Below are 24,935 nucleotides of genomic sequence, written 5' to 3' on the forward strand. Positions count from 1 at the left end.
GAGCATATTCTCCAGCAGGCTGAAGGCACCCCCATCCTCCTCCTGATCCCACCAGAAACATCCTGTGCATGCACCTACATGTGCACAGAAAGCCACTAACACAACAGGTTAGTCCTGGTGATACAGATTTGTCACCTGTGCCAGCTCCAGGGGCCTTGTGCAGGTTTTCAAGACCCAACAACACCGATCAAACCTTTTTTCAACAGGCAAATACGCCCCCTCTGTCTTGCATACCTTGTTCCACTTGAGCTCAGGAGAAAAGAAAAAAGCCCAGTAAATTACTTGACAAATTATTCATATTTATTGAATGCGTTTTATTTCAACAACCAAAAAATTCTAACAGCCTAACAATGCACATAAGTTAAAAATTAATTATCACTTAGTGATAACGAAGATAAAGTTGATTTACATGGAAAAATGAACATTTACAATATGTTAATCCTTATTCACATTGTTGATACCGCAATAAAACACAATTTGTTTTTTTTATTTTTTATTTCACAAAAAAGGCGGAAAATTGTGCTTTGTTAAGAGGCACTACAAGAAAAGTTTCTTTCTCCAAATAGATATTATATGATGGATACTGAATAAATAGACATATATGCATTGTAATTCGCAAAGTTCTGGCAAGACCACAGGCTAAAATGCCCACAGATTCACTTAGAACCACTGCAAAATTGGCAGTGAAATTAAAAATAAAAAGGCAAGACTCAGCATTGAAAAAATACCTAATAAAATTTTTGGTTGAAGTGTAAAAGATACCAAATGTTGATGCCATCATCAGATGAACAACTTACATAGCTTGGCAAAATTCAGTTTCCTTTCAAATGTATGGAGTGATTTCAGCTACAGGATAAGAAGACAGTTTTGAAAGCGTAGCTCTGAGAGAAACATAAAGCAGCAACCATCAAAATTCTGAGTAAAGCTGCAGCACATTACAGAACTAAAGGATGAAGAGCAAAAGGGGCATTAAGTAAGCAACCCACCATAATTTTGCAAAGAGATATGAAATTTATGCAGAGATACTCATGTTTCAAACATTAGCTCTGAAAAAATCTCATAAAAACTCCAGAGGTTACTGAGCAGCTAGAATTAGCTTGTATTGCAACGTCTTCTCCCTGTATATTGTCTGTTCTGAGTAAATATCTACACGTAGAGGTTTGTTTTTCGTTTTTAACTCCTACCTTTTATACCTTTCAAATATATAAATAGTATTAACAGTTATATTACATTGCCTGGTGTAGTAAACAGAAAGTAACTTTCAAAGTGATATTGCATGAGGTCTTGGTCAAGATTACATGAAAAGCCCATGTGAAAAAAGGAAGAAAAAAGCCAGAAGCCTTGTTGGTATCATTACGGCTGCAGTTTACAGGCGTCTGAAATCAATCCAGCTGCAAGGTGAGGTCTTTGTCTCAGAAATCATTGCACAGAAGTGAAAAGTGAATGCTACTTGGCGTCTCTCTCGACAGGGTGCCTCAGAGCGGGTGGATGCTATTGCAGCTTTAGTGCTCAGGCCATCGAAGAGTCACTCGGGATGGGCTCTGCTTTATGTAACGTAGCTGCTACCTGGGTGCTGCGGAGCCTTTGCCCAGGAGGGGTGGGAGTGCAGGGCCTGGCTGGGAGTGCAGCGCCTGGGCCCCCCAGGGAGCGGGGACCTGCGGCTGGAAACACTGCATTGCACTGGCACGGAACGCGGGACACGAGGAAGCCCAGCACAACAGAAACACGGGGGAGGCTACGAGGAGGGCGAGCGGGAAGTCACCAGCGCAAACCCTCGGTCTGTCAGCAATTCACCTGGACAGGATTCTTGGGATTGTGGCATTTTGTGTCGCAATGTAACTTTACACGTGTGCATGTGCGTGTGTGTGTGTGTGTGTGTGCGTGTGTGTTTCACTTCAGTATAAACAAAAAGCAACAACAAGAAGGAAGCTTTTAAATTTTAAGATCTGAAACAAAGAACAGGTAAATAAAATCCACAGTAAAATGTGGTTGATAGTATGAATTCCATACATCAAATCTCAACACATTTATCTTTTTTCTCTTTCTATAAAGACCTCGTTAATGGACAAGTCTTCTACGCACTGAATTTCAGTTTTAGTCATTCTGAATCCCATGAAAACTCATCTGTTCACTACGGAAAGGACTATCTGGAGAGTGGAACATGCTGTATCCTTTAAGTGTGCATTGTGTTCAAAGTACTTTTAACTTACTAGGTTTTCTTTTTAAGGTGCCCTGATTTGTTTTTCCATTTTCTCTCTTTTTTTCCTCTTTTCTTTTTTTGGCAGTGTTGAATTACGTCTTTAAATACCTCAAAAATTACCCATCAAGTTGCCAGATAGGACGCCATATAATAATGAAAAAAAAAAATCAGGGATAAACATAGAAAATAAATAGGAATTCAAAAATAGTCACCACACCCTGAGAGCAGGCGGCAGTTTATCAAAAAGCCAAAGCAACTCATTTTGAAGTGGTTTTAATACATAAACAAGTCTCATCTTTAAAGAACTCATTTCACAGTCTATACTTTCAGGTTGTAAAGTTCCGTCCCATGCAATTTAATATATATATATTTTATGTAAATATATATATACACACACAAAGTTGTAAATTTCCCTTCACTGATTTCATAGGACTTTTTCTTCCAATTTACTTGCTAGCTGTCCCTTTCATAAGTGCAAGATTGATGAAGGCATAATCCTATGTGACTACAACGATTGCTTCAGTCAAATGCAGGAAGTGTAACACTCGAGTGTCTGTGTCAAGGCGATGTCTGATCGGGCAATGCTGAATTCATTCGGTTTGCACATGGATCATGCGCAACGGAAACAAACAAACAAAAGTTAAAACGAGGAAAAAAATCAAAAATAAAACCAGAAAATCCTTGGATCAATGTATTGCTTTCTGCACTTCTATCTCACATTATCTCTGGTCGATGTCTGCTGGAGCCGCCTTGCTTTTGTCGGGATTCTCCTCCTCCGCCTCTACTTTATACATTTCCTCAGAGCCTTCCTCACTGTCGTTCTCCTCCGACTCCGTCAGCAGCTCCTCATCCTTGTACTCTGCCACGTCAACCACTGTTCCCAAGTGCTCTTTTAGCTTCCCGTGGTGCTTTACGTGGTAACGTTGGTTCTGGAAGAATTTGATGATGGTGTGCTTGGGGAGATCCAGCTGAGCAGAGAGGGTGTGGATGGCTTCCTGATCAGGGTAGAGACCCACGTCATGAATAAAGCTTTGAAGGATACCTAGAGCTTCCAAGGAGATCTTGGTACGGGATCTTGGCTTTTTGGCACAACTGTCCTCAGCAGGTGGAGGAGGAGCCTCTTCTCTAGGTGGGGAATTCTCCTTGGCAGGCTGGGACTGCTGTCTGTGCAGCACCTATAAGATCAAACAGACACACACTTCACATGCTGACCCCTCGGTGCTTGACATAAGGGCACTTGTACAGGTTTGTATACAAGACCCACTTTGGTTTGGTCAAGAAAAGTACAATTAATATGCATTGTGCACTACCTTTCTCACCTGTAAGACAGCTACACCAGTAACTACAGACTGAAGGGAGAAAGTGATATCAAAGGCAAACGTTATAAAATAAATGTAAACCCACAAAATAAATGAGAAATAAAAAATGCAAGTAATAAAAAGCAATATAAAATAGCCAAAATAAAAATTAAGTCAAAAGGTATTACAGTCTTGTGGTCATGATGATTGGCCAGTTGCCCCATCTCAGAAAAGTCATTCTCCTGCTTTGCTCCTCTTCTCCCCACTCTTGTTTCCTCTCATCTTTTCAGGCTAGACACTTTGACCATTTCCTCAAGATGTCAAGTACCACAAAGGCCTAGGCACATGTGGGATTGTCAGGTGCTACTTTATGAATAATGATTTTGCATTAAAATCCATCACAGCTACTTTTTGTAAGAAAAAAAATAATAGAAGTGCAGAGATTTGCTAAGATTTCTCTTCCCTTTCCCTTAAGAGGGACAGCATTGTCAATTCAGTTGCTTCGCATAGGTGGCTTTAATGTGTCTCCTGAACAGATTTCTCTATATTACATCTGCAGTAATTTCACTAGTTGAGGAGTTCTGAGTTCAAATAATTATAGCCCTCCATTCTGAGAAACCCTCTGGGCAAGCACACTTTGCAGTCTTGTAACAGATTTTCACCCACAGTATCTCCTTTTCGGCAAGTTTAAAGAAAGCATATGTAGCTCTTAATCTTCCTAACAGCCACTTAAAATGACTAAGAAAGGGCCTCGTGCAGCCCTTATTCCAGGGGAAAAAATACCTGCTCTGAATTGTTCGAAACACAGAGGAGCTCCATATGCTTTCTTTAAAACCAAATCTATACAAGAGAGATTAGTGGAAAAAATCCCCTACAGGATTGAGTGCTGGATTTGCCCAGAGGTTTCTTCAGATGCAGGGAAATAATTATTAGAGCTTGACACTCAAAGCTAACAAAATCAATATGGATAACTATTTTCTTCCACAAGTAAGAGGGAATTCTGGCTCTTTAACCAAGAAGAAAACATCTTTGTTGCAAACTATAATATCCAGAGAATCAACCCTACATTAAAGCTCTCTGAAGGAAAAAAAACCCAAGGATAAATAATGGAAATGTGCTGAGAACTTGCACTGAATTTTACACACATACCGAGCCCCCCGTAAAATGCTACACTAGTCAAGTTATTACCGCAAGAGGGAAGCCCGCTGTGGAATATCAGCCTGTTATGCAAATAAATAAAAAGGCTCTGTGCCGAAGAGCCCTTTCCTCATTTCCTTCATCAAACGTTCCTGCCATAACAATTTGTAATGTCAGCAATCTCCAGTCCCAGCTTTTGGGAAGCAGATCGCAGTCCCCAGGCACTGCCCACCACGGCGCGGCCGAGGAGCTGAGCCCGCCGGGGATGCTGTGACGGTGGCCCGGCTGCACCTGGCCAGGGCTCTGCTCCCCGCGGGGCTGCAGCTCCCCGGGCACAGAAGCAGGACCCGGCACCACGTCCCGGTGCCTCCGTGAGCAGCGGGGTGTGAGTGAGGGCCGGCAGTGCAGGGACACAGCTGCACATCCTGCCGCCGGCAGCGCTGCCCGCTCTCCCCACGGGCACTGCCGTGCTGGGACAGTGGCAGGAACATCCCACCAAGGAGCAGCTCCACAGGGACAGCCAAGAGCAGGTGCCAGCACAGGGCTTGCCACACCGCGGGCAAGAGCCGCTGCTGGACAGAAACACTGCAAACTTGTTTCGGTGCCAATACGTACATTTTCCTCCCAAGCACGTAAATACTGAGGGTTCCACAGAAATGGCTAACCAGGGAGCGGGGGAAAACGGGGAGCTCAGATGGAAATGACAGATACTCTGGTTTATGTTTTATTACATCTCTTGTAATAAAAGAGCATAATGTTCCAATGAATGGAATCGCTCAGCTGCTCTTTGAGGATTTCTTTTTTGTCCATGGATTGCTTTCAAAGAGAAGGGCTGACGTTTCCAAATAGAGGGTTACAGATGAGGGTGGGATCTGTACCTACGTCAGCAGGGAGCACTGAAAGCAGCAGAGCCAGGATCGCTGATTCTAGCCAGGGACCAAGCCCCATAAATTTGTCACACAGACCCTACCTAATCTCCCCTGTTGTGGCTTCTGGTCCTGTCACCTGACAAAGTAAGGCCCAGAGCAGCCAAAATCAAAAGGATTTAACACCACAAATAAACTGCCAGGGAACTTACAGACAGCGTCACACAAAAAGCCGCAAGTAGCATTGCTAATCAGAAGCTGGATTCAAGTAGCAGCTAACAGAGATAGAAACACATCCAGAAAGGGTGCGAATTACTTAGTTCATTCTTGTTGGAGTTGGAAGGGGGCTTTTTTTTCCCTTTTCAGTTGACAAATAGCATGAGAAATGATCCAGCTTGAAAAATGTTACAAGACTTCCAATCAAATATAATGATGAAAAAAATCCAACAATACGGGATCAGCAGCAGTAAAATGTTTAATTTGAAGGAGATGAAGAGATGCCTACAGCATCTATAAAGCAATCAACCAAAGAGAGGGCTGAGAGCAGGAGAGAAAGAATAATTTCAATTAACCCTTCCTTTTCCAGAGTGACCTCTCCACCTTCTCCAGAAGAGAAAATGCAAAACCTGGGGGTTATCAGTGTAAAATAGTAGAAAAAGGTTGCATTTTATTTCATCTCCTGTTATGCTAGGTAATGAAAAAAAAACTAAAGCTGCTCTTCTAACAGACAAATCTCATTATTTTACTAACTTCTGGGGGTTTCCTCTGGTTTGCCAGTGAGATTAACAAAGGACTTCGGCCACACTGTATTTGTCAGCAACAGAACTTTAGCCATATACAGACAGATGAATAAATGCACAGAATGTCCTTCAGATCTGGGCTGTGGTCAGTTTTGCAACTCCTTCTGACAGTACAAGCTATTTAGCACAACAGAGCATGCTTTTCTATGCAAACCAGATCAACTGCTGAGCACACGGTACAATACGAAATCTAAATTACCTGTATGTTAAATATTTGCTTTAAACTACATTTGATTGACGAGCATGCTGGTCAATCTGAGTGATTAGCTTACTTCATATCCGGCTCTGCATGCCACAGCCTCACAGAGGAAATGGTCCATATTTGGAGATCCAGATTTTCAGATCTTGGGTCATTATTAGGCTCCTACATCTGCAGGTAAAATTTCCAGCAGCTTCACTCACTGCTGTGCACACCCTGCCATATAGCTTTGGGTCAGTGCTGCTCTGCCTCTGTACTGCCAAGAAGGAAACATCACTGATCTTCTGTGTATAGGGTGCAGCGCATCTCCCAGCGCAGGCGAACCCTCCGTGGTGGCCGGACCTACCACAAAGCCCTGCAGATATGATGGGCTTCTGAGGTAAGGGATAACAACAATGGCCACGCTCAGCTCTCCTGCTCCCAGGAAAGCCGGTGCTGGGCTCAGAAAGGTGCACTTTGTGGTACAGGTGCCCCATGCCCCCCTTCCCCACTCCCTTCTCCATCCCCCATGCCCTTTCCCACTGCTCCCCAGCCACAGGTGGGGCAGCCTCCTCCTCCTCCACAGCCAGCACCATCTGGAGCTGACTTTCCTTCCCCTTCCTGACTTCTCATCTACTTTCAAATCAAATGTGAAGATACAGATTTCCTTCCATGCCCAGAGGACTTACTCTTTCCATTCTTTCAAGAGATTTAATTTTCAAACTCTATAGACATGGCTGCCTTTCAACATTTGAAAACAGAGCATCTCTGGAAGATGCTGCTTCATGAAGGTTCAATCAGGTAGACTTTCTCCTCACAGAAAAACTTATCTTTTTGAAATAAATTCAAGAGCCCTGGTAGAAAACTTGCAAGAAAATGACTGTGATGGAAGTTGACTTTAAATGATTAAGTGACTGGTCTTAGATCGCACTGTACTGAAATATGATTTGAAGGCCACAATGAAAAGCAGCTGTAAGCCATGTGTAAAATATAATAGTACATGCCTACAGGGAAGGAAGTGAGATACTGAATGATTAAATTTAGGGGAGTATATAATGTAGTGTATCATTATGGGAGTGATCAGGATTATTTGTAATAAGCTAAGGGTTTGTGGTCTATCTAAAATCCAAAGCCAAGAATTATCAGGGGAAGGGACTGTTGCACTGTTTTACACTTATCCACTCCCCACGTCTCCGGGTGCTCCCACAGGAAAAACCTGACTTTGGCGTTGCCACAGAAAAGAGAGAGGTGAGCGAACCCAAACTGAAAGATGAACATCATGTAATCGCAGTCTGTGCCTGTACTGTATTTAATTTTGGCTGGATTCACTATGCCACTGGTGTTTATTTCCATTTCCACCCACTTTCTAGCTAGAACTACACACGTGACATTGGTGAGTGGCTAAGGGAGCCAAGCAGGATGCTCGAGCGGGGAACACACACACACCCCCAGGCACCACCAGCAGTGAGACACCAGCTGACAACACTGACTCTGTGACATGTCACCCTCCATTGCCTGGACAGCCTTTGCAGCACACCGGAATCAGGAACTGCATTTCTATGTGAAAACCTCAAGCTCTTTTGTTTCCTAGTGTGGTCCTGCCCATCCCTTTGCAGAGAGGATCAGTCATGTGAGCTCCCTTCCGTTGGGATTTGCTGAGATAATGAGGTGCCCCTTGCTAAGAGAGGCACCAAAAATGTTACATTCTTGAAAGACTGTGCATTTTCAATAGAGACTGCCCTTGCTGAACAGACACCACCTTCATCTGTGCACAGACAGTGTGAGCACTGACAGGTACCTTGATGGCACGTGGTGGTCAATATCAATTTTCATAACCCAAACCCACAAGAAGCAAAGTTGAATGGATTGGCCTTCTCTTTGCCAGAGGAGGTTTAAATTGGATATTAGAAAAGACTTCTTCACTGAAAGAGTTGTAAAACATTGGAACAGGCTACCCAGGGAAGTGGTGGAGTCACTGTCCCTAGAGGTACTTAAATTAAGTGCCACATCTACACATATGAGACATGGTTTAGGGGTGCACTTGGCATTGGTGGGTTAATGGTTGGACTTGATGATCTTACAGGTCTTTTCCAAAACAGATAATTCTGTGAATCTATTCTCAGTGGTGGGAAGCAGTCAAATCTTTCAGCTTTTCTTCGTATTTACATTGTTCTCACAGCCAGCCATAACACTGTATCACATCAAGGACTTCCATGCCAAAGACAGCAAGATTTTAGCCTGCTTAAGGACCCCAAAAGAAAAGCCAGAGAGAACAGACACATACTATAAAACACAGGTCCAGAACCTTCATTTGGTACACCTAACACCAGCCATCTATTACTGCCCTTGGAAGCGTTCAAGGCTCATCAGCAGGAGTTGCCACCAGTTTGACTCCATGCAAAAACAATTCACCACACACCTCCTGTCAGCAAGCCACTGGAAAAGCTCCTTTCCCCATGGCCAGCTGAAGTCAAAGGCAGGGCTGAGGACAGGCCTAAACAAGGTGTTCAGCTGCATTTTACTGAGTAGCACCTCACCTCTGTAAGCTGAGAGCCCCCTGGCAGTGCCTAGCTATCCTGGTAAGAGTTTACTGAAGAGACAAACTCCCTTTTGTTGCAACAAAATCTTATACCAAGAAGGAGGCACTGTCCCTCTTAGCAGAGTTTACAGGAATAATCTGCAGGAGATTATCTGTTCAAATAAAGAGCCTTACACTCCCTAGCCCTGGTCTCTCTTCACATATAGAAATGTGCAAGGAGAGAAGAGAGGCAGCAGCTGCCATAACCAGGCTCGTGACAGCCTCCCAGGCCAGGGCTCGCAGGGATAAGAACATTAATTACACACAGTCACTGTGCCAAGACTCTTTACAGGTTTCTAGGAATGTCCATACAAGAAACTGTAGCAGAAGTTACAATTTGCACCTGTGTTCATTTCTTTCTTATTAAAAATGTGGTTCTTAGACGACTCTTTTTTTCTTCCCTTGCAAAAATACATTCATTCGGGTAAACACTGCAGCACTAGTCGCAGCACCAAAGGAAGTATTTTCTTTGGACTCATTCTCAGAGTGATTTCACACCTTGACACCATAAAGCTGTGTTAAAGACCGTGGTTTAGTTTCCTTGCTTTTCTTGGATTATACGCTATCCTAAGGTCAAAACTCAGGGAAATCCAAAACTGTTATTAAAAAAGAAAAAGTATCTATGAAGTGATGACAAATTGCAGACTACAGGTGTTAGATTACATTTTGACTCCAGGCAGGTTTAATATACTTTAGTTTCCTTTTACAATTGCCCTTAGCAGGTACTGTTATCGGTAAGGGATTTAAAAAAATATATGGTACTCAATAAAAGAAGACCGTGTCAAAAGAAATCAATATGAGCGTGCAAAATGGTAGGAAGTCTGACACGGATAAATATGTTCACTTTCATCTAACTTCAGTCTGAGCTTCTTTTAATTTTGTAGCTCAACTGCTGGCCACACATCCTGTGCATTTTCCAGTGCAGCTTAGTAATTGCTTCACAAGAGTAAACACCCTTATTAAAGATAATTACAATGCTTGTCTGTGATATGAAGTACCCCATCTCATGAAAGCCAGATGAAACCAGCCAACCAGAACTGGTGGCTACAACACCTCGTAAGCCAGCAGCCCTGGGTCCCATTCATTTTGTCTGCAAAGACAAAGCAGTCACACAATAAAAAAGTCCCCCAAATATTCAGGCCTTTCCTATCACCCTTCATCCACCCCTGACCACCACTGGAGCCAGAATATTGGATCAGACAAACCCTGTCCTAAATCTATCAGCTCTGAGGTACAAGTCACACTCTGAGATATACAAAAAGGGACTTAGAGAGAACTCTTGAGGAGAGAAAGGAGTTCCACAGGGAACCCAAAGTCAAAGGCAAGTTTGGTTTCCAGGCTGGAATGCAAGCTGGCTGAAGTGATTCATTTCAACATCTTTGGAGCACACTTACCACATGCTTCCCTTTGCTTTACGGTGGTTGCCTTGCTCAAGGGCAGGAAATAGGCAGGGATTTGAAAGCATGGCAAGACACTGAACACCCAGCCTCTGAAACAGCAGCCCTATCCTGCAATTCTCCAGGACCAAACTATCAAAAATGGTCAAAAAGGTGACGAAAAAGACAACAGGAATTAAAACCAAAACAAAACAAAACAACGAAATTTTCAGTTGTACATTGCTTTTGGCATCCCACACAAAGTGCTAAGCATACGCAAAACACAATTAATCTTGACTTGAAGGCAGGGGGAAGGTGTCTCTCCCCCTCCCCAGCACACACTGCTCCCATTAATGCTAACAGGAGCTTACCATGCATCAAAGAGCAAATCCACCACAAAACATTTTTAAGTGCTATCATCACTGGAAATAAAATATAAATTACAGCTTGATTACACTGCACTGCTAAGAGGCCACATGTGGAGCATAGCTCGCAATGCCAACTTCAGATGACCAGATAACTTTGGGACAGGTCTAAGAGGTTACTGTAAAACATCTGTGCAGAGGAATCTTTCCTTGTCTTTGCTTTCCTTTCAAGAAGCTGTGGCACTGCTGTCTGCACAGTTGTTTGAAGAATGTTTACAAATCAGCTTGACAAAGAGAAAAAAAACTTCTGCCACCACTTGACCACAATCATGATCTTATTCTTCAGTAATGCGTGGTTTATTTCCCTTTCCTGATCTCTGTTAATAGACAGCACGTGCCTACACAATAGCCACTATTTTGTCTGTATAATGTTAAAAAAATAAATCAGAAAACTCTGACAATGCAGAACAGTGTCCCGGTGTTTCCTGGGGTAACTGCTCTCCCTCGAATACTAACTCAATTCTTCCCACAAAAGCACAGGCACAACTTTCATTGCTGTGCAAGTGCCTGAGAACTGGCTGATTTTATGGGGCAGCACAAATGAGCTCATGCTGATGAACATTCATGTATTAGCTCTGAATTTCCCATCTTGGGCTGGTTTAAGCCAGACCCTTAGGCTCACTGCAGAGTAGCTGTGACCAGCGCTGGGTATCTCTTTCTCTAATACCTGGCTGCAGCCTGGGAGAGTTGTCAGCAGCTCCTGCACAGCCTGCAGGTGGAGCCGGCACGTACCTCCTGTGTCCACATGCAAGTGGCCGGATCCATTCCGGCTGCTGCTGGCACAAGCCAGGGTGCTGCTGACAGAGTGGCCGATGCGGTCAGGAAGTGTTGCACAACCTCGCTGCAGACTCTCTCCTGAAGGCATCGGTGATGGATGGCTCCATTGTCTGGGGATGGGGCACAGCCAGCACAGCTGGCACGGGGGCCAGTTTGCTGCACCCCTGGCAGGCAGGCAGGACTCTGCCAGCCTTGGAGAAGCCATGCAAGTCTCTCTTGCCTCTAACCTGTGGTAGCAAGGCAGCCTCCTCCACAAGGCAAAAAGCAACAGCAACAGCCTCATCAACACTACCCTTCTGCATGGTGATGCTAAGTGGAGTCCCCTCAAGTGGGACTTTCAACATCTGTGTGCACCTTGAGGGCCACAAACCTTCCAGTTGACACTCACCTCCAAAACAAGACCATGAGCTTTGTGGGCCTCGGAGTTGTCTCTCCTGTGCCTTCTCTCACAGCCCTAGCAAGGCTCTCTGGGGTGCTATGGTGTGCAGAGCTCTGCTTAGCTGTTTCCAAATAGAGCCTGAGCTTGCTTGTGGCCGAGGAGGGTCTGCCAAAGATTTTGGGTCAGTTCTGCGTTTCCCCATCCCAACCCTGATAATCATGATGAGGAGCTGGCAGAATGCCACAGGAACTAAGGGGGCAACAAAGGGGTTTTGGTTTAGTTTTCTGCAGACAAAACACTTTGGGTGTCCTCTATCCTTTCTTGTTTAATTAACACTACACATGTTCTCCTTTTCTTTTGAAAATCAGAAGAGTATTTGCGGGCAGTGTGAGCAAGATCTTCCCTGACAAGCCCCAACCTAGAGCCGTGCTTAAGGTCAAGCTCTAAACCCCTAACTATGGTGGCACGAATGGCGCCACTATAATCATGCTGTTTTCCAGTTACTCAGACCAGGAGTAGGCACTGCATTATTTCAGGAAGGATATGTTTGGATTAGATGCTGGATTCTGGTGGGGGGGTAATTATTTGTCCCATCAAACTGTTTTAGGTCCTTACAGATGGCTATTTGGGGTTTCAAGAATACCCAACTCTACTGCTAATTTTTACAATGGGAGCAATTAGAAGTCAGGAGAACCTGACTGTTATGGTTAGTGAAAATAGCAGATTTGTGCTGATAAAACACTACTCAGCATGTTTTTTGGCTTTTGAGATGTAACCACCAATGCACTTAATAACAGGACTTGTGCAAACTATACTGTGTGAATCAAACACATAAAAGTATAAATATTCCTTTTTTTAGAAAGCAAGTCTTAAAAAGTGCATTATAATCAACTACCATGGTGAAAGCAAAATATCCAGTATTACCACACACACAACTGGCATAATGTGCTTTATTATACCCTTAGCTTGAAACTGGGTAAATAAAAATCAAATGGCCAAAGTACAGTCTCCTGCACAGATTAGGTCACTGAAGACAGGATGCCTCAGAGAATTAGATCTGAAATCCTTTGTCTTCCTGATTAAGTTCTAGAAAAGGTGGGCACCTGCAGAAGACAGAGGAAGCTACACAGGCATCTCACTCCCATACTGTTGAGCTCTATGTCTCACTACTCTGACCTGTACCTATTTTACAGACTTTGGATGCTGGTAGAAAATGACTTTATGGAAAGTCAACAGCACGTGCAGTTTATATTCACATTTTTTTGTTCATTTTTAACGAAACAGTTTAATGTAAGGCCAGAGAGGCAGTATTAGGACAAAGCAGAAGATGGCATTGTTATGGCCCTGGGATCCATCCAGCTTTGCTCCTGGCTGCTGTGGGGAACTCCATGGACTGCTTTGTCCACAGCTGGCCACACACACATAATCACAGGGGTAAAGCTCACATTTAACATAAGCCTGCAGCTTGTAGGTCTGTGTGCAAGGAGCCCCAGGCTTTTGCCAGAAATGCAAAACACCACTCTCTGCTTCAATAAGGTTAGGATTGTGTGGCATTTTTCAGTCAAAAATCTTTCGGTCAAAAATGTCGACTGAGTGACATCAAACTATTGACTAAGTGAAGTCTCCTTTGCCAAGCTGTTTGCCTGGGGCAGCAGAGGGGTGAATATTCTGACAAAGTTCAAGCAGTTGTTTAGGCATTTTTCATGAAACAGCATATTCTGGTTGCTTTTATTCAGAACAACTTTTGCTCTTCAAGTTCTTCCTATTTTCCTTCAAAGCATTATGTTGCTTGTTGCTCTAAACTGCCACAAACCTTTTTTTTTATTATTTGAACTTAAAATAGTAATTTAGAAAGGACCGACATATTTGTTTCTTTCAGTATTTCAGAAATGTCAGCAACCCCTTTAACCAAGCTCAAGCAGTTCTATAGCTCTAGGCTGTACCACCCAAGGAACAGCAACTCACAGCCATCTATCTACCCACCTACATTCTTCACCATCATATTTACAGAGGGTTGTACTGATGGGAGCTCTGAAAGTACAAAATGTAATGCAGTTTATAAAAGGAGATGGATGTGAATCTTTTCTATCTCAAAATCCAATAAAGGTTATGATTTTTATTGCATGTGGGAGTCCTCTGGTCAATGTAACACTGATTAGCAGCTTGGCCAGTAAGTCTGATAAAACCAGAAAGTACTTTCAAATATATTCTCGGCAGAGACAGCTGGGAGCAAAGTGTGAGTGTTGCAGTTGATGGCCCCAGGGTCACACATGTACCTTGGGATTTCTTCACTGGTTCTGTTCTGTCTCGCCATGGTTTTGTTCCGTTCTCTCCAGAAATTATTCCAAATCGCTCTTATCCTTGAATCTTCCCAAAAGGGGGGCATCATCTCAAAACCATTCCCCCTCACTTTTCCAACATGCATTCATGAAGCCAAAAGATTAACAACCTACTTCAGGCAGGGGTCCAGACTGGACTTTAATGGATCCCAAACATCGCAACGCAGCATTCTTACTCCTCCTCTCATTTAAACAAGGGAACACCACAAGTAACATTATCCCAAGTCAGCAGTGCTTCCCTGGTGCTAATCAGGCCATTAAAAAGGCATAAGCTGTTTGTTTGACGCAGAGGGACAAAGAGAACCACAGAAATGAATCAAAACCAGGGAAAAATTAGAGATTAAAAGTGATAATACTCCTTCCAGAAAACCACAGTCTGAATGCATGATAAGTGGCTAAAAGACACAATCACTGCAAGATCTTGAGACAAAACGTGTCCTGACTGCATGAAATGTAAATTAAACTTGCTCTGGTACAGAAGTATTTCCTTCACATGGCAGTTACTCACTGCCATCGGGAAACCCAGACCCATTTGCTGCAAACAAGAGCTGCCACAGCTGACCCTCCCTGATCCTGCCTATGGAAAACACACGCTCAGAGTCAACAGTTGGAGGGAAAGGAAGAAAAACCCAAATGCGGCAGACTTGCTAGAAGAGATATACATGGATGTTTCCTCCCCAAATAAGCAGATGGTTTCCAGTTAGTCAGGGTCAGGGACTGCCCGTGTGGTTTCCTGCCTGCTTGCCTTTGTAGCTTATCTAGGCCTCATCAAGATACAGAGTCCAAAAAAATTAGAACTGCTAAGTACAGGAATTAGGGAAACTAAATACAAATGAGCCCTGGTCTGCACTTGTGCAGAGGAGCAGGGGAATCTGTGCCCGCGGGTGGGATGGAGGCACCGGTGCCGACCCCTCTGCCGGGGCAGCCACGCTGGGCTGCGGCACCGCACATCTGCAGGGGCCGGGGCAGGTCTCGTTAATGCCGCGGTGCCTCTCTAGGCACCAAAGCCGAGCCTAACCCCATCCAAAACACCCTCGGCAACAGCCCAGCTGCTTTGAAAATACCCCTGACGTCAGTTTACAACCCTGCCTGCTTTAAGCGTGGTGCCGGTGCCCGGCGGCAGCCCAGCTCCACGGCGTATTCCCAGCCCCGCCGGCAGCCCAGCGCACGGCTACGAGATCTGCAAAGCTCCAGGCACACACTGGCTCTCGCAATGCTGTGCATGGGAGCAAAGCAAAACGCCACCAGGAATGTATGCACAAGCTGCCATATGGAAAGGGCATTCTCAAATTAAACCCTGAAACCCAGATGAGATCTGAACGAAGGACAGTTTCACTTAAAGGAAATGTCTGAGGTCAACCAGCAATTAACTGAAAGGTTCTGATTGAATACGCTATTGACTGCGCTCACATCAGACAGCTTCCTGTTTATTATACCTTATGGGCTGTCTAGGTGCCAAGACATTAAGCTGTCAATAATCTATTAATGCTAAACAGCTCCTCCCTCCTTACTCCCCCCTTGCAAATCCTCTTAGGCTAAGAAACTGCACTAAAAAGATGGAAATTTTTGAAGTGAGATGGAAATGAGCTTTTTAGGGTATTTCTTTGCTTGGTTCCAGCTGAAAGTACAGCAACATTCATAAACAATATAACACGCAGTCTATAACTACATGGAAAAAACTGTGTTAAAAAAAATCAGCCATGATTGAGACCATATCCTGAAATCTGGCTTTCTTTTCCAAGCCATCTTTAAACAGTCTAAGTTAAATTTAATTAACAATTTACAACAAGGAGAGAGAAGTTATTTAAAGAGAGGCCTACAGGTCCTTAACAGTCAGTGTCTGGGAAACAGTTGTATATAAAAAAAAAGTTTTAATGAATTTAATAGAGAAAAGCACTTTAATTAAATGCTGTCAAAGAGGATTGTATTAATGACTGCACACAAAGGAATTTAAAGCAAGCCAAGTATATTTAGCAAATAGGAAGTAGGCTTTCAGAGGCTGCAACTATTTATGTTTCTGCCATTGCAATGCATCTAGGAGATCGTGTTGCCAATTGAAAGCAGTTATGTTATTAGATATGATTTTATTTATTATGGATTATTAAAATTTCAAATGCTGCAGGGAATACATTTATTTCACTTCTAAAATGAAAGAACGAAGATATTTCCTGCTTGTTCAGTAAGAGGAAAAATAGGAGAGGAAATAAATAATAAATAATAATAATAACTTAGCACTTAACTAGTAAAGTGCTGTCCAGACAGATCTTTTTATGGGGCTTGTTGAGTCCTGAAATTTTAGTGTGTCTCTTTCTTTCTGCTGCAACTGGATGGATTCACAGTTGCTACCTCAGCATAGAGGTAGCTTCAACACAGCATAGAAAGAGGAGCCAGCTCTTACTTCTTGTGGGTACAAGGGACTTCTGTGATACCCTGCACGGTTCAACTCTAAGAACTACCAAAATCCCAAGAAAAGAAAATCCTGGTTGCCAAGCTTTTGCAAGGAAGACTGAGAATACCCAAGGTTTTCCAGACCTAACCGTGAGACATAGCCACATATCACTCTTAAAAACCCAGAACAATTATGGCTCTGCATTAAGACTTTTTGCACAATGTGCTCACCTTCCTCAATATCCATGTGATAGGACTTGCAGCAGGAAGGAAGGGGGATCTTCACAACTCTCCCTTCCCACATGCCTTGGATGCAAGTGTGGCACATCAAATGGGCATGGCCTAATAAGTGCAAAATGTAGAGGTTCAAACCATAAATGTGAGGAAAAAGCAACTAGAAAATTCAAGGGTATCAACATTATTTTGGACTATAATGGTACAATAGTGTAAAACTAAATTTAGCCCCAACTGGAAATGGAGGAATGTTTCTTTACACAAATTTAAGGAGATGGCTGGGTCTGTAATATCCAGGATGTGTTCTGTGATTTACCAGATCCTTTTTGCCATATGTAATGGTAAGGTTAATAATGATTTTAGATGATTCAAACTTCCAAATGTTCCACCAGAGGCACCTTATATATGCTTGCCTTCCTTTGTTTCTGAACACCAAATCCTTTTTAAGTTAGGCACCACAATGGGAGTTAGTCCCAAACTGCTGGTCTTTAAATGCACTTATTTGTAGTTAAGATTTTCATCTTCTCATTTGCAACATGAGGAAGTGAGTAGAACTGGGGGAGAAGTCATTGGAAAGGAGGCACAAGGGGATACGAACTTCCTTTCACAATGTGAGTAGCATCATAAATGGTGAAGAGTTTAATTTTCTAAATACATTATCTGATTTTTGTTTAAGACTTTAATAAAAGTCATGTGTGATGTGTGTTGAGAATGTAGCCTTTGTTGTTCCACAGCTAGGGATCTTGCAAACAGCTTCGCTTTGTCTGTGCCAAGATATTTTGGAATATTCTTTGAAACACTGTAAGCATAGATGACTGTGAGAAAAAATATGTGCTACTGTACTTCTGGATACTTGATGCGTGAGAATAGTGCATACACACAAAAACACTTCCCCTTTCAATCTGCAATTCCTGTAAAAGTCCATACAAACATGGAACAACATACACAATATACTGACCCTGGAAAAAACCCCATATCTCTGCACATATTACAGTCTCTGGGTATTTCCAAGCATTCAGGGAACCAAAAAAAAAAAAAGAAAAAAAAGAACACACCAAAGAATTTCCAAAAAAAGACTGTCCCTGGGCAAGGAGACTGACCATCTATGTCCTGCTGTGTCACAGCCTAACTCCCAGCACTGCCCAGAAGCTGCACCATTTCCCTGGAGGAAGCCGTGCAACACAGGAGGAAGAGTAGCTCTCTTCTCTTTGAGGGCCAAGCGGTGCAAAGTGCTCTGGTAGCACTATACTCAGTGGTTTCCCTTCCCGTGTTATTTTTACAATTGCCTATCTGCAGAAAAAGACCAGCTGCAATGATCCAGGGCTCTAACTTTATCCTAAGATTTCTGTAGAGAGCCTGAGAATAAAATGTCGCATAGAGCCGATAGCCTATAAACATTTACACATCTCTGAAGCCTGATATCGTAACTTATGAACAAGTGTGGGGGATAGAGAGTAATTAGGGAGCATTAAAATTAAATTTAAAAGAGCAATATTTTTAACTGCAAAAATTTTCAAATGTAAATGGAACAGAGGCTCCTCTAGTAGCTTTTCAGTCTTCAAGGTTTGCCTGCTGCTGGCAAACTTCAAAGGTTATGTGAATTTAAAGAGCTTTATTTAGTGATCTCGCTCTAAATGTTTGCTCATCCTCAACCTACTACGACTCCTTACAACACTGGCAGCTTAGCATTTATAACAGGGCCAGGACTGTAAGAAATGAGGGCTAAATCTGGTCAAAGAGTGTGTGAAAGGCAAAAGGGTGAGACAACAGGGGCCAGAGCTACAGTGATGTCATTTGCTAAAACGACAACTTGTCAGAGCAACACCAACACAAACCACCAATCTGCTGCTTACTGCCAAGTCTCAGCAGCGCTAAATCTGCACATTCAGATTTTAAGGGAAGTTTCTGCCTGGAGCATCTTGCCATGGGAGCCAGGGCAGCCCAAGCAGAGCTGCTCTGGGGCAGCCTCACAGAAGATGTACCCTCAGAGTCATCATTGTTGTAAGATGCTGCTGGAGAAAAGCACCAGCCATGTTCTCAGGGCTCCTTCATGGAAGAGTTCCACCTCATTCCTGCCCTGTCCTCAGCTGATCCTGGACCAAACGAAAGCTGTCTGGGAACAGGTGTCACTGAAGTGGCCTCATGGTTTCAGGTTCTGTACAAATATGAAAAGGATGTACTACTCTGACGAGACTAAATTCGCCACCACAGAAAAACTCGAAACTCCGCAGTTTACTTGATCTCCCATTTCTGGGGTTAAATGGAACAGTACTAAACCTAAACTAATTTCAGAACAGAGGCAGTTTGGCTTTAATTGCAAGTACACTCCCCACTATCATTCAAGGGGAATAACAGGCCTAACGTTAATAAAAATCAGCAGCATTTTCAGCCACATTAGATATCCACACTAAACAGAAACAGCTGAGATGGCGCAGTAGGCAGGTTTGGCTGTAGCAGGCACAGCTCAGCGGCTTTCCCTGCAATTGTGGTAACTATCAATCACAAGAAGATCTGTTGGACACTTCAGAGTCAAATATAAGGGGGTTGTTGTCTGATTTGTGCCTCTGTTGCCTTTGTCAAACTTGTGCAAAGCTCCTGAGCTACTGTGACCCATCAGAAAAATGGTGTGCACCAAGGGGATGGAAAACCAGAGCACGCAGCCACAGCTGGTGTTTCAAAATGCAGCATCATTGGCTACAGGGCACAGGTACTGGAGAAGCATGAGAAAGCAGCTCAGAAGCGGAAGCCGCCTGAGATTTTGTTTTGCATGTACCACACGCCTTAAAGACAGTCCCTTCACCCCCACCCAACAGCAGTCACACGCACAATAGAGATAAATGCAGCGTGAGTGGAATTCACAATACAAATTGCTTTCAGCTTTAACACCGCACAGAAACAGAAGTTACATAGTTTGAGACTTTTTTCAGTGGTTTTTAATAGTTTAGGCTGAAGGGAGATACTGAAATTGACTGCTGTCTAATTTTGATAAGAGAAAGAATGAAACTCCAGGTAACTAAGGAAGACAGATATTCTCCACTCAAAAATTCACAGACCTTGTTCTGACACACATTTCCTTCTGTAATTCTAAATCAAAGAAAAAAAATAATCTAAGTGCAACACTCCCAAATCAAAGCTCTGAGCATTTTGAGTGTACTGAACAACCTACAATACTAATTTCTCTTGAAGTCCATCTGAGCTTGTTGAGTACAAGTTGTGTCACCAGTCTTGACCACCCCTGTCTGAGCAGACATCACATCCAGCCATGGATTAAAGGGCTGGAGAGTCAAAAAGCAGTGGGTATCAATCTATGGTCTGTCTTTTGGGTGCAGAGAAATGATCAAAAAGCAAAACTATCATGGTGCAGCCATTAAGAATGAATCACAGGGCACAGCATCCCCACAAAAAATTTGTCTCAAAACAGTAAGGACCAGAGTCAGAGAGCTATCACGGTTTGGGAAAGTAGTTTTTGTCCAAGTTGCACCGACAACTCAGTCCTAATTTCCAGTATGCAAAAATCCCCTGGTGTAACTCACACAAACACAGCAAAACCTCACTGTGCACATCATCCTATAGATCATTAAGCACACCATGTTCCCCTATGGAATAACAGTTTTGCTTCTCTCATCATCTATGATTGCCTAAGTGTTATTAATTAATATTATTTTAAAAGAAATTTTAAGTCTCACTGGTTTTTCCATCTGCGTGCTGTGCATTATGTGACCCATGAACTCCAAGACATTATTTAGAATCAAATATTTCATCAGGAAGTACTACTGTGGTGTTCATCCCCCTCTTTATTATTTCTAGAAAGAGAATATGAAATTAGTTTCATTGGACTGCCATCACCACTTGCCTTGACCCATTTTTACGAGGGCTCCATGTTCTCTTTTGTATTTCATTGTCAATTCTAAAATACTCGTTCCCTTCTATCCCTCACAAAATTACAAAATTAGTATTTCATTTACTTCTGTGGTATGTTATTTTCTGCATATTTGAAGAGAGATGACAATGTTTGCAGTGAACACACAATACAGAAGAGCTTTCCTAAAGCTTTTTACTATGCCTTCTTTCATTTAAATCATGTTCCTCCATGATTTATGATCTGAACTATTATATATTGACAGATTTGTCTAAATCAAAGCTTCTGAGAAATAAAAGGGTGGAGGGATGTCATTTTTTAAAAGTGACAAAAGTAACAGTGTATCAGAAAGCAATATTTGATTGCTTTTAAATAAGTTTGGACCTACCAGCTGAAGCAGATCTACCTGTACACTTACAGAAAATGAGAGACAAGGTTTCCACGTTCTCTGAATAGAAGGTACTTTGCTGCAGTGGTGGCTCATTACTCCAGAGAACTGGCTTATCCACCCGGACACTCCAGAGACAACCGCCTGCTTCATGGTCTTCCCAATGGAGTCAGGTTTCTCTGCCCCAGCAATTAACAACGAATTAGCACTATATTAAAGTGTCAGGCAAGATGGTTACTCTCTGGAGTGGTCACCTTGGACACAGCAGACAAATAGTGGGAGAAGGGAGAGAAATTAGATTTACTGTGTCCCAGCATGTCTGTAACAAACACAGAATCCCTGGTTGGCAATGGGAAGCAGCTGTAGGCACTTGTCAGCATTAACACTCCAGAAAGGTCCGATGCCAGCAAACAGTCTGGGAATGGTGGGATTTAGCAAGGGATGGAAAGTAAGACAAGGAAACCTCACCTCTGCAGAGCAGGGAGCTAAATGAAGAAGCATGAGGACTGCTTGCTGCAAAGGGACTACTTTGCACACCATTAAGGGCCAGGCCAGGCAGATCCCACTCCTGGTGGTGGTGGTGGTGGAAGAGGATGAGAACAGGGCAAAAATGTAATAATACTTTCCAGGATACCCTCCCACCCTCCAGGAACCTGTGGCTCAGGCACTCTGTAATCCAGAGGTGATGTTGTTGTGGTACCCCAGCTAGCAACAACCTCACTGCTCTTCTTCTTAGCAGCACTTTGCTATTACACGACATTGCATGGAATGGAGGGAGAGCCTCTTAATGCACACCTCAATTTCATTAAAAACCAAATGAGAGGCTGTGGCAAGTTCACCCTGCATGCACAGCAGCATGTAGGACGCTCCATAACCAGCGTGTGAAGGAAAATCCACACTCCGACACGTCCATATGGTCACACCCAGTGCTGCCAGAGAACACAGCCATGTCACAGAGCTCCACAGGGCCCACATTTTATGACTGCTCAGCACAATAACAAATAAATCAAGTGTGCAGGGAGGAATTTTTTGAACACTGAGCTTCCACTATAGACATTATTCATTTCAGAAACAGTAAAATAATTGATTAAATGGATTAATATACGGCTGACAAGAAAAATCTAATGGAAGAGAGAAAAATAAAAATGTTTGTTTTTAAAACCCTGAACCTAAAGCTAAACAGTGAGGTGCAGGCTAGTAATATCAAACCAGTGAGGGCAAGAACCTCTCACAAAGGAAACAACAATCCCTTAAACATGAAGAACCAGCCCGTGTCCAGCTGATCTCCTACAGCACAACTGCCCCACGGAGCACACCCTGCCTTTTAGAAGACAGAAACCATACCCAGCCTTGGGGTAATTCCCTCACTGAAGCATCCCCAGCCCTGTAAGCAGCAACTGAACTACACAAAACCCATCACAATGATATCTTTGCCATTTCCAAGAAGCCATACTGAGGAAAAGGCTGCAATATATCCACTATCTTTTGCCTGGTCATGCCTCTTGTAATGATAGTCTGACAGGGGGACGTTCCCAGCCCAGAGAGGGTTTGGTCATGGTGGCTGGGAACTCTGGCAGCAGTGTGGGACAGCCACTGGCTGTTTTCAGGCTCTCCCACTCTCTTCGCTGGAGCAGCAGGAGACTCAAGCACCAGACAGAAGTTACTATACACACATCTAAGCCATCAGAGCAAAGAGAAAGGTGGGCTAGGCAGAGAGAGAGAACAGAGGTAAGAGCCTGTGTAACTGTGTTACAGTTCTGCGCCTGCTGTTATTCACAGCACTGCTGCTTGTAGCTTCTTCAAAGGACTGTCATTTCGCTATCAAGGCTGCAGGTAAGGGCTCAACTTACAGCACACTTCTCACCAGCAAACCTGCAAAGCAAAGTAGGTCGGTGACTGCAGCTCTTGGATGTTTCCACCCCCTGCTAAAATGCAGCCAGGCACCGTGGCAGACATTCTGCACCCGCCACTGCTTTGAGAAAGAAATGAGAGTTGCTTTCCCACTTGACACTACAGGGGGAATTTCAGATAGGCAGAATGTAATTACTTGGCCTGGAGTTCAGCCAGAAGCGGGGCCCAAGACCCCTACCCTTATGTAAAGTGTCACAAAATCTCCAATGACTGCAAGTGTGAGGACCTCAGCTTTACATCTCTGGCTGCTGTCATTGATTCTTCATGGCTAATTACCTAATAGTGACCCTTGCAGCAAAGCCAAAAAACAAACCTTGCTTCTTGAAACAATTCAAGTCCCAGAGACCACAAACTACACAAAAATTGCTTGGTCTTGGGTATCTTTTGACAGTAGGGAGCAGGTGGACAGCAAACCTCCTGTGCCTGGCACTGGTAGTGTGTCACTCAAAAACCTACTGGGGTTTTTGGATGGGCAAGCATAGCTTTAAAACGCAGCACCCCCAAAACACAAGCCTACTGTATCAACTGCATACCAGAGTCTCCAGAGTTTTGCTGTATGTAGTTGCCAGCTGGTTCCATTTATTTTTCTTCATTTTTCATATTTTGACTGTAATAAATAATTAATCCATGTCTTTGTAACTTGCTGACAAGTACAAATGCACAGCATTCCAACACAGTGTAATGTGTCACTCACAAGAGCCAACCTGCAGAATGCAGAAAAGTGATGTGCAGAAGGCTTCGGAAAGTAGGCTAACCATCAAGGTCACTCACAAGATCCCTGGGAAACTTTTTCTGTCCCTTAGACGATATTCCCACTTGCTGTGGGCATCAGAGCTGGGTTAATATGTTCAAGTCTACACAGGTCTAGTTGTCTTCCCACATGTTAGCTTGGCCCTTTACCTGTTTGTAGCTCTTTGCTTCCAAGATCCCATAAACTTTTTGGAACATGGAAGACAAAGCTTGCAAAGATGAATCACTTAGAGAGCTTCCCCTACTTTATCATTCTGAGAACCTGAACCCCAGGAAACAGATTTTTTTCTTGCAGGCAAAGACACAAAGGAAAGCAAGGAAGAAGTAGTTAGCAGAATAGACAAAGGGGACTGAACTAGGCAATAATTAATCTGAGTGAGACCTATGTGTTTCAGATGGGGCAGGACAACAAGACAGAGAAACCTCGCGCTTTTAGAAAAAGGTGACTAGATAGCTGGCAGCAGGGGTAGCAGCAGCGCAAGAGCAATTACAAAGAATAGAGGCTGAATGCCAAGATTCACAGCAAGAGTAGCAAAGCAGTGCAATCCACCATCAAACAGGGAGAGTGAAGGTGGGAGGAGGAACTGCAAGATTATCAGAGAAATGTGCTGTACAAACAATCCCCAGAGTGGTCACACAATCCGGCATCAGGTGAGTGGTACCGAGTGCCAGGGGCTGAATTGGAGGGCTGAAGGAAAGGGCTGCTGTGGAGGGTGTTGCCTCAGCTTTTTAGACTGAAGAAATACCTCCTGAGCCTCTCTTGACCATCTGTAGATGTTTGGGTCTGTGACATGCATTACTAGTTATTAGGAATACACATTAGGCTCATTTTCTCTTCTGACTGAAGCTGGAACTGCAAAAAAGAGAAGTCTGTAGTATTTTCACTTTGTTTTCCCTACACATATTTCTAGCTACTTATTTCTCATTCTACTAATACCTGAGACAAGAGTAGAACAAGGGTGTACAAACCAAAAACTCATGCTAGTCACAAATGTATAGAGGAGCGAAACAAACCTAAGGAGGCTGTGAAATGAAGGACCATTCCTCAGAAA

At 43.3% G+C, this 24,935-nt stretch overlaps 1 protein-coding gene across 2 annotated transcripts in view; it reads right to left on the bottom strand.

The window, feature by feature from the left end:
• Nucleotides 1-278: 278 nt before the first annotated feature.
• SATB2 (SATB homeobox 2) overlaps nucleotides 279-24,935 on the bottom strand; it is a 134,886-nt gene continuing 110,229 nt past the window's right edge. For both annotated transcript variants that reach the window (XM_048309970.1, XM_048309969.1), the window contains one exon: nucleotides 279-3,375. In XM_048309970.1, the coding sequence (XP_048165927.1) occupies nucleotides 2,920-3,375 (456 nt within the window). In that variant the 3' untranslated portion in view covers nucleotides 279-2,919. The remainder of the gene's footprint in view (nucleotides 3,376-24,935) is intronic.

This window comes from Corvus hawaiiensis, chromosome 7, assembly GCF_020740725.1.
Source record: "Corvus hawaiiensis isolate bCorHaw1 chromosome 7, bCorHaw1.pri.cur, whole genome shotgun sequence".
Classification (NCBI taxonomy): domain Eukaryota; kingdom Metazoa; phylum Chordata; class Aves; order Passeriformes; family Corvidae; genus Corvus; species Corvus hawaiiensis.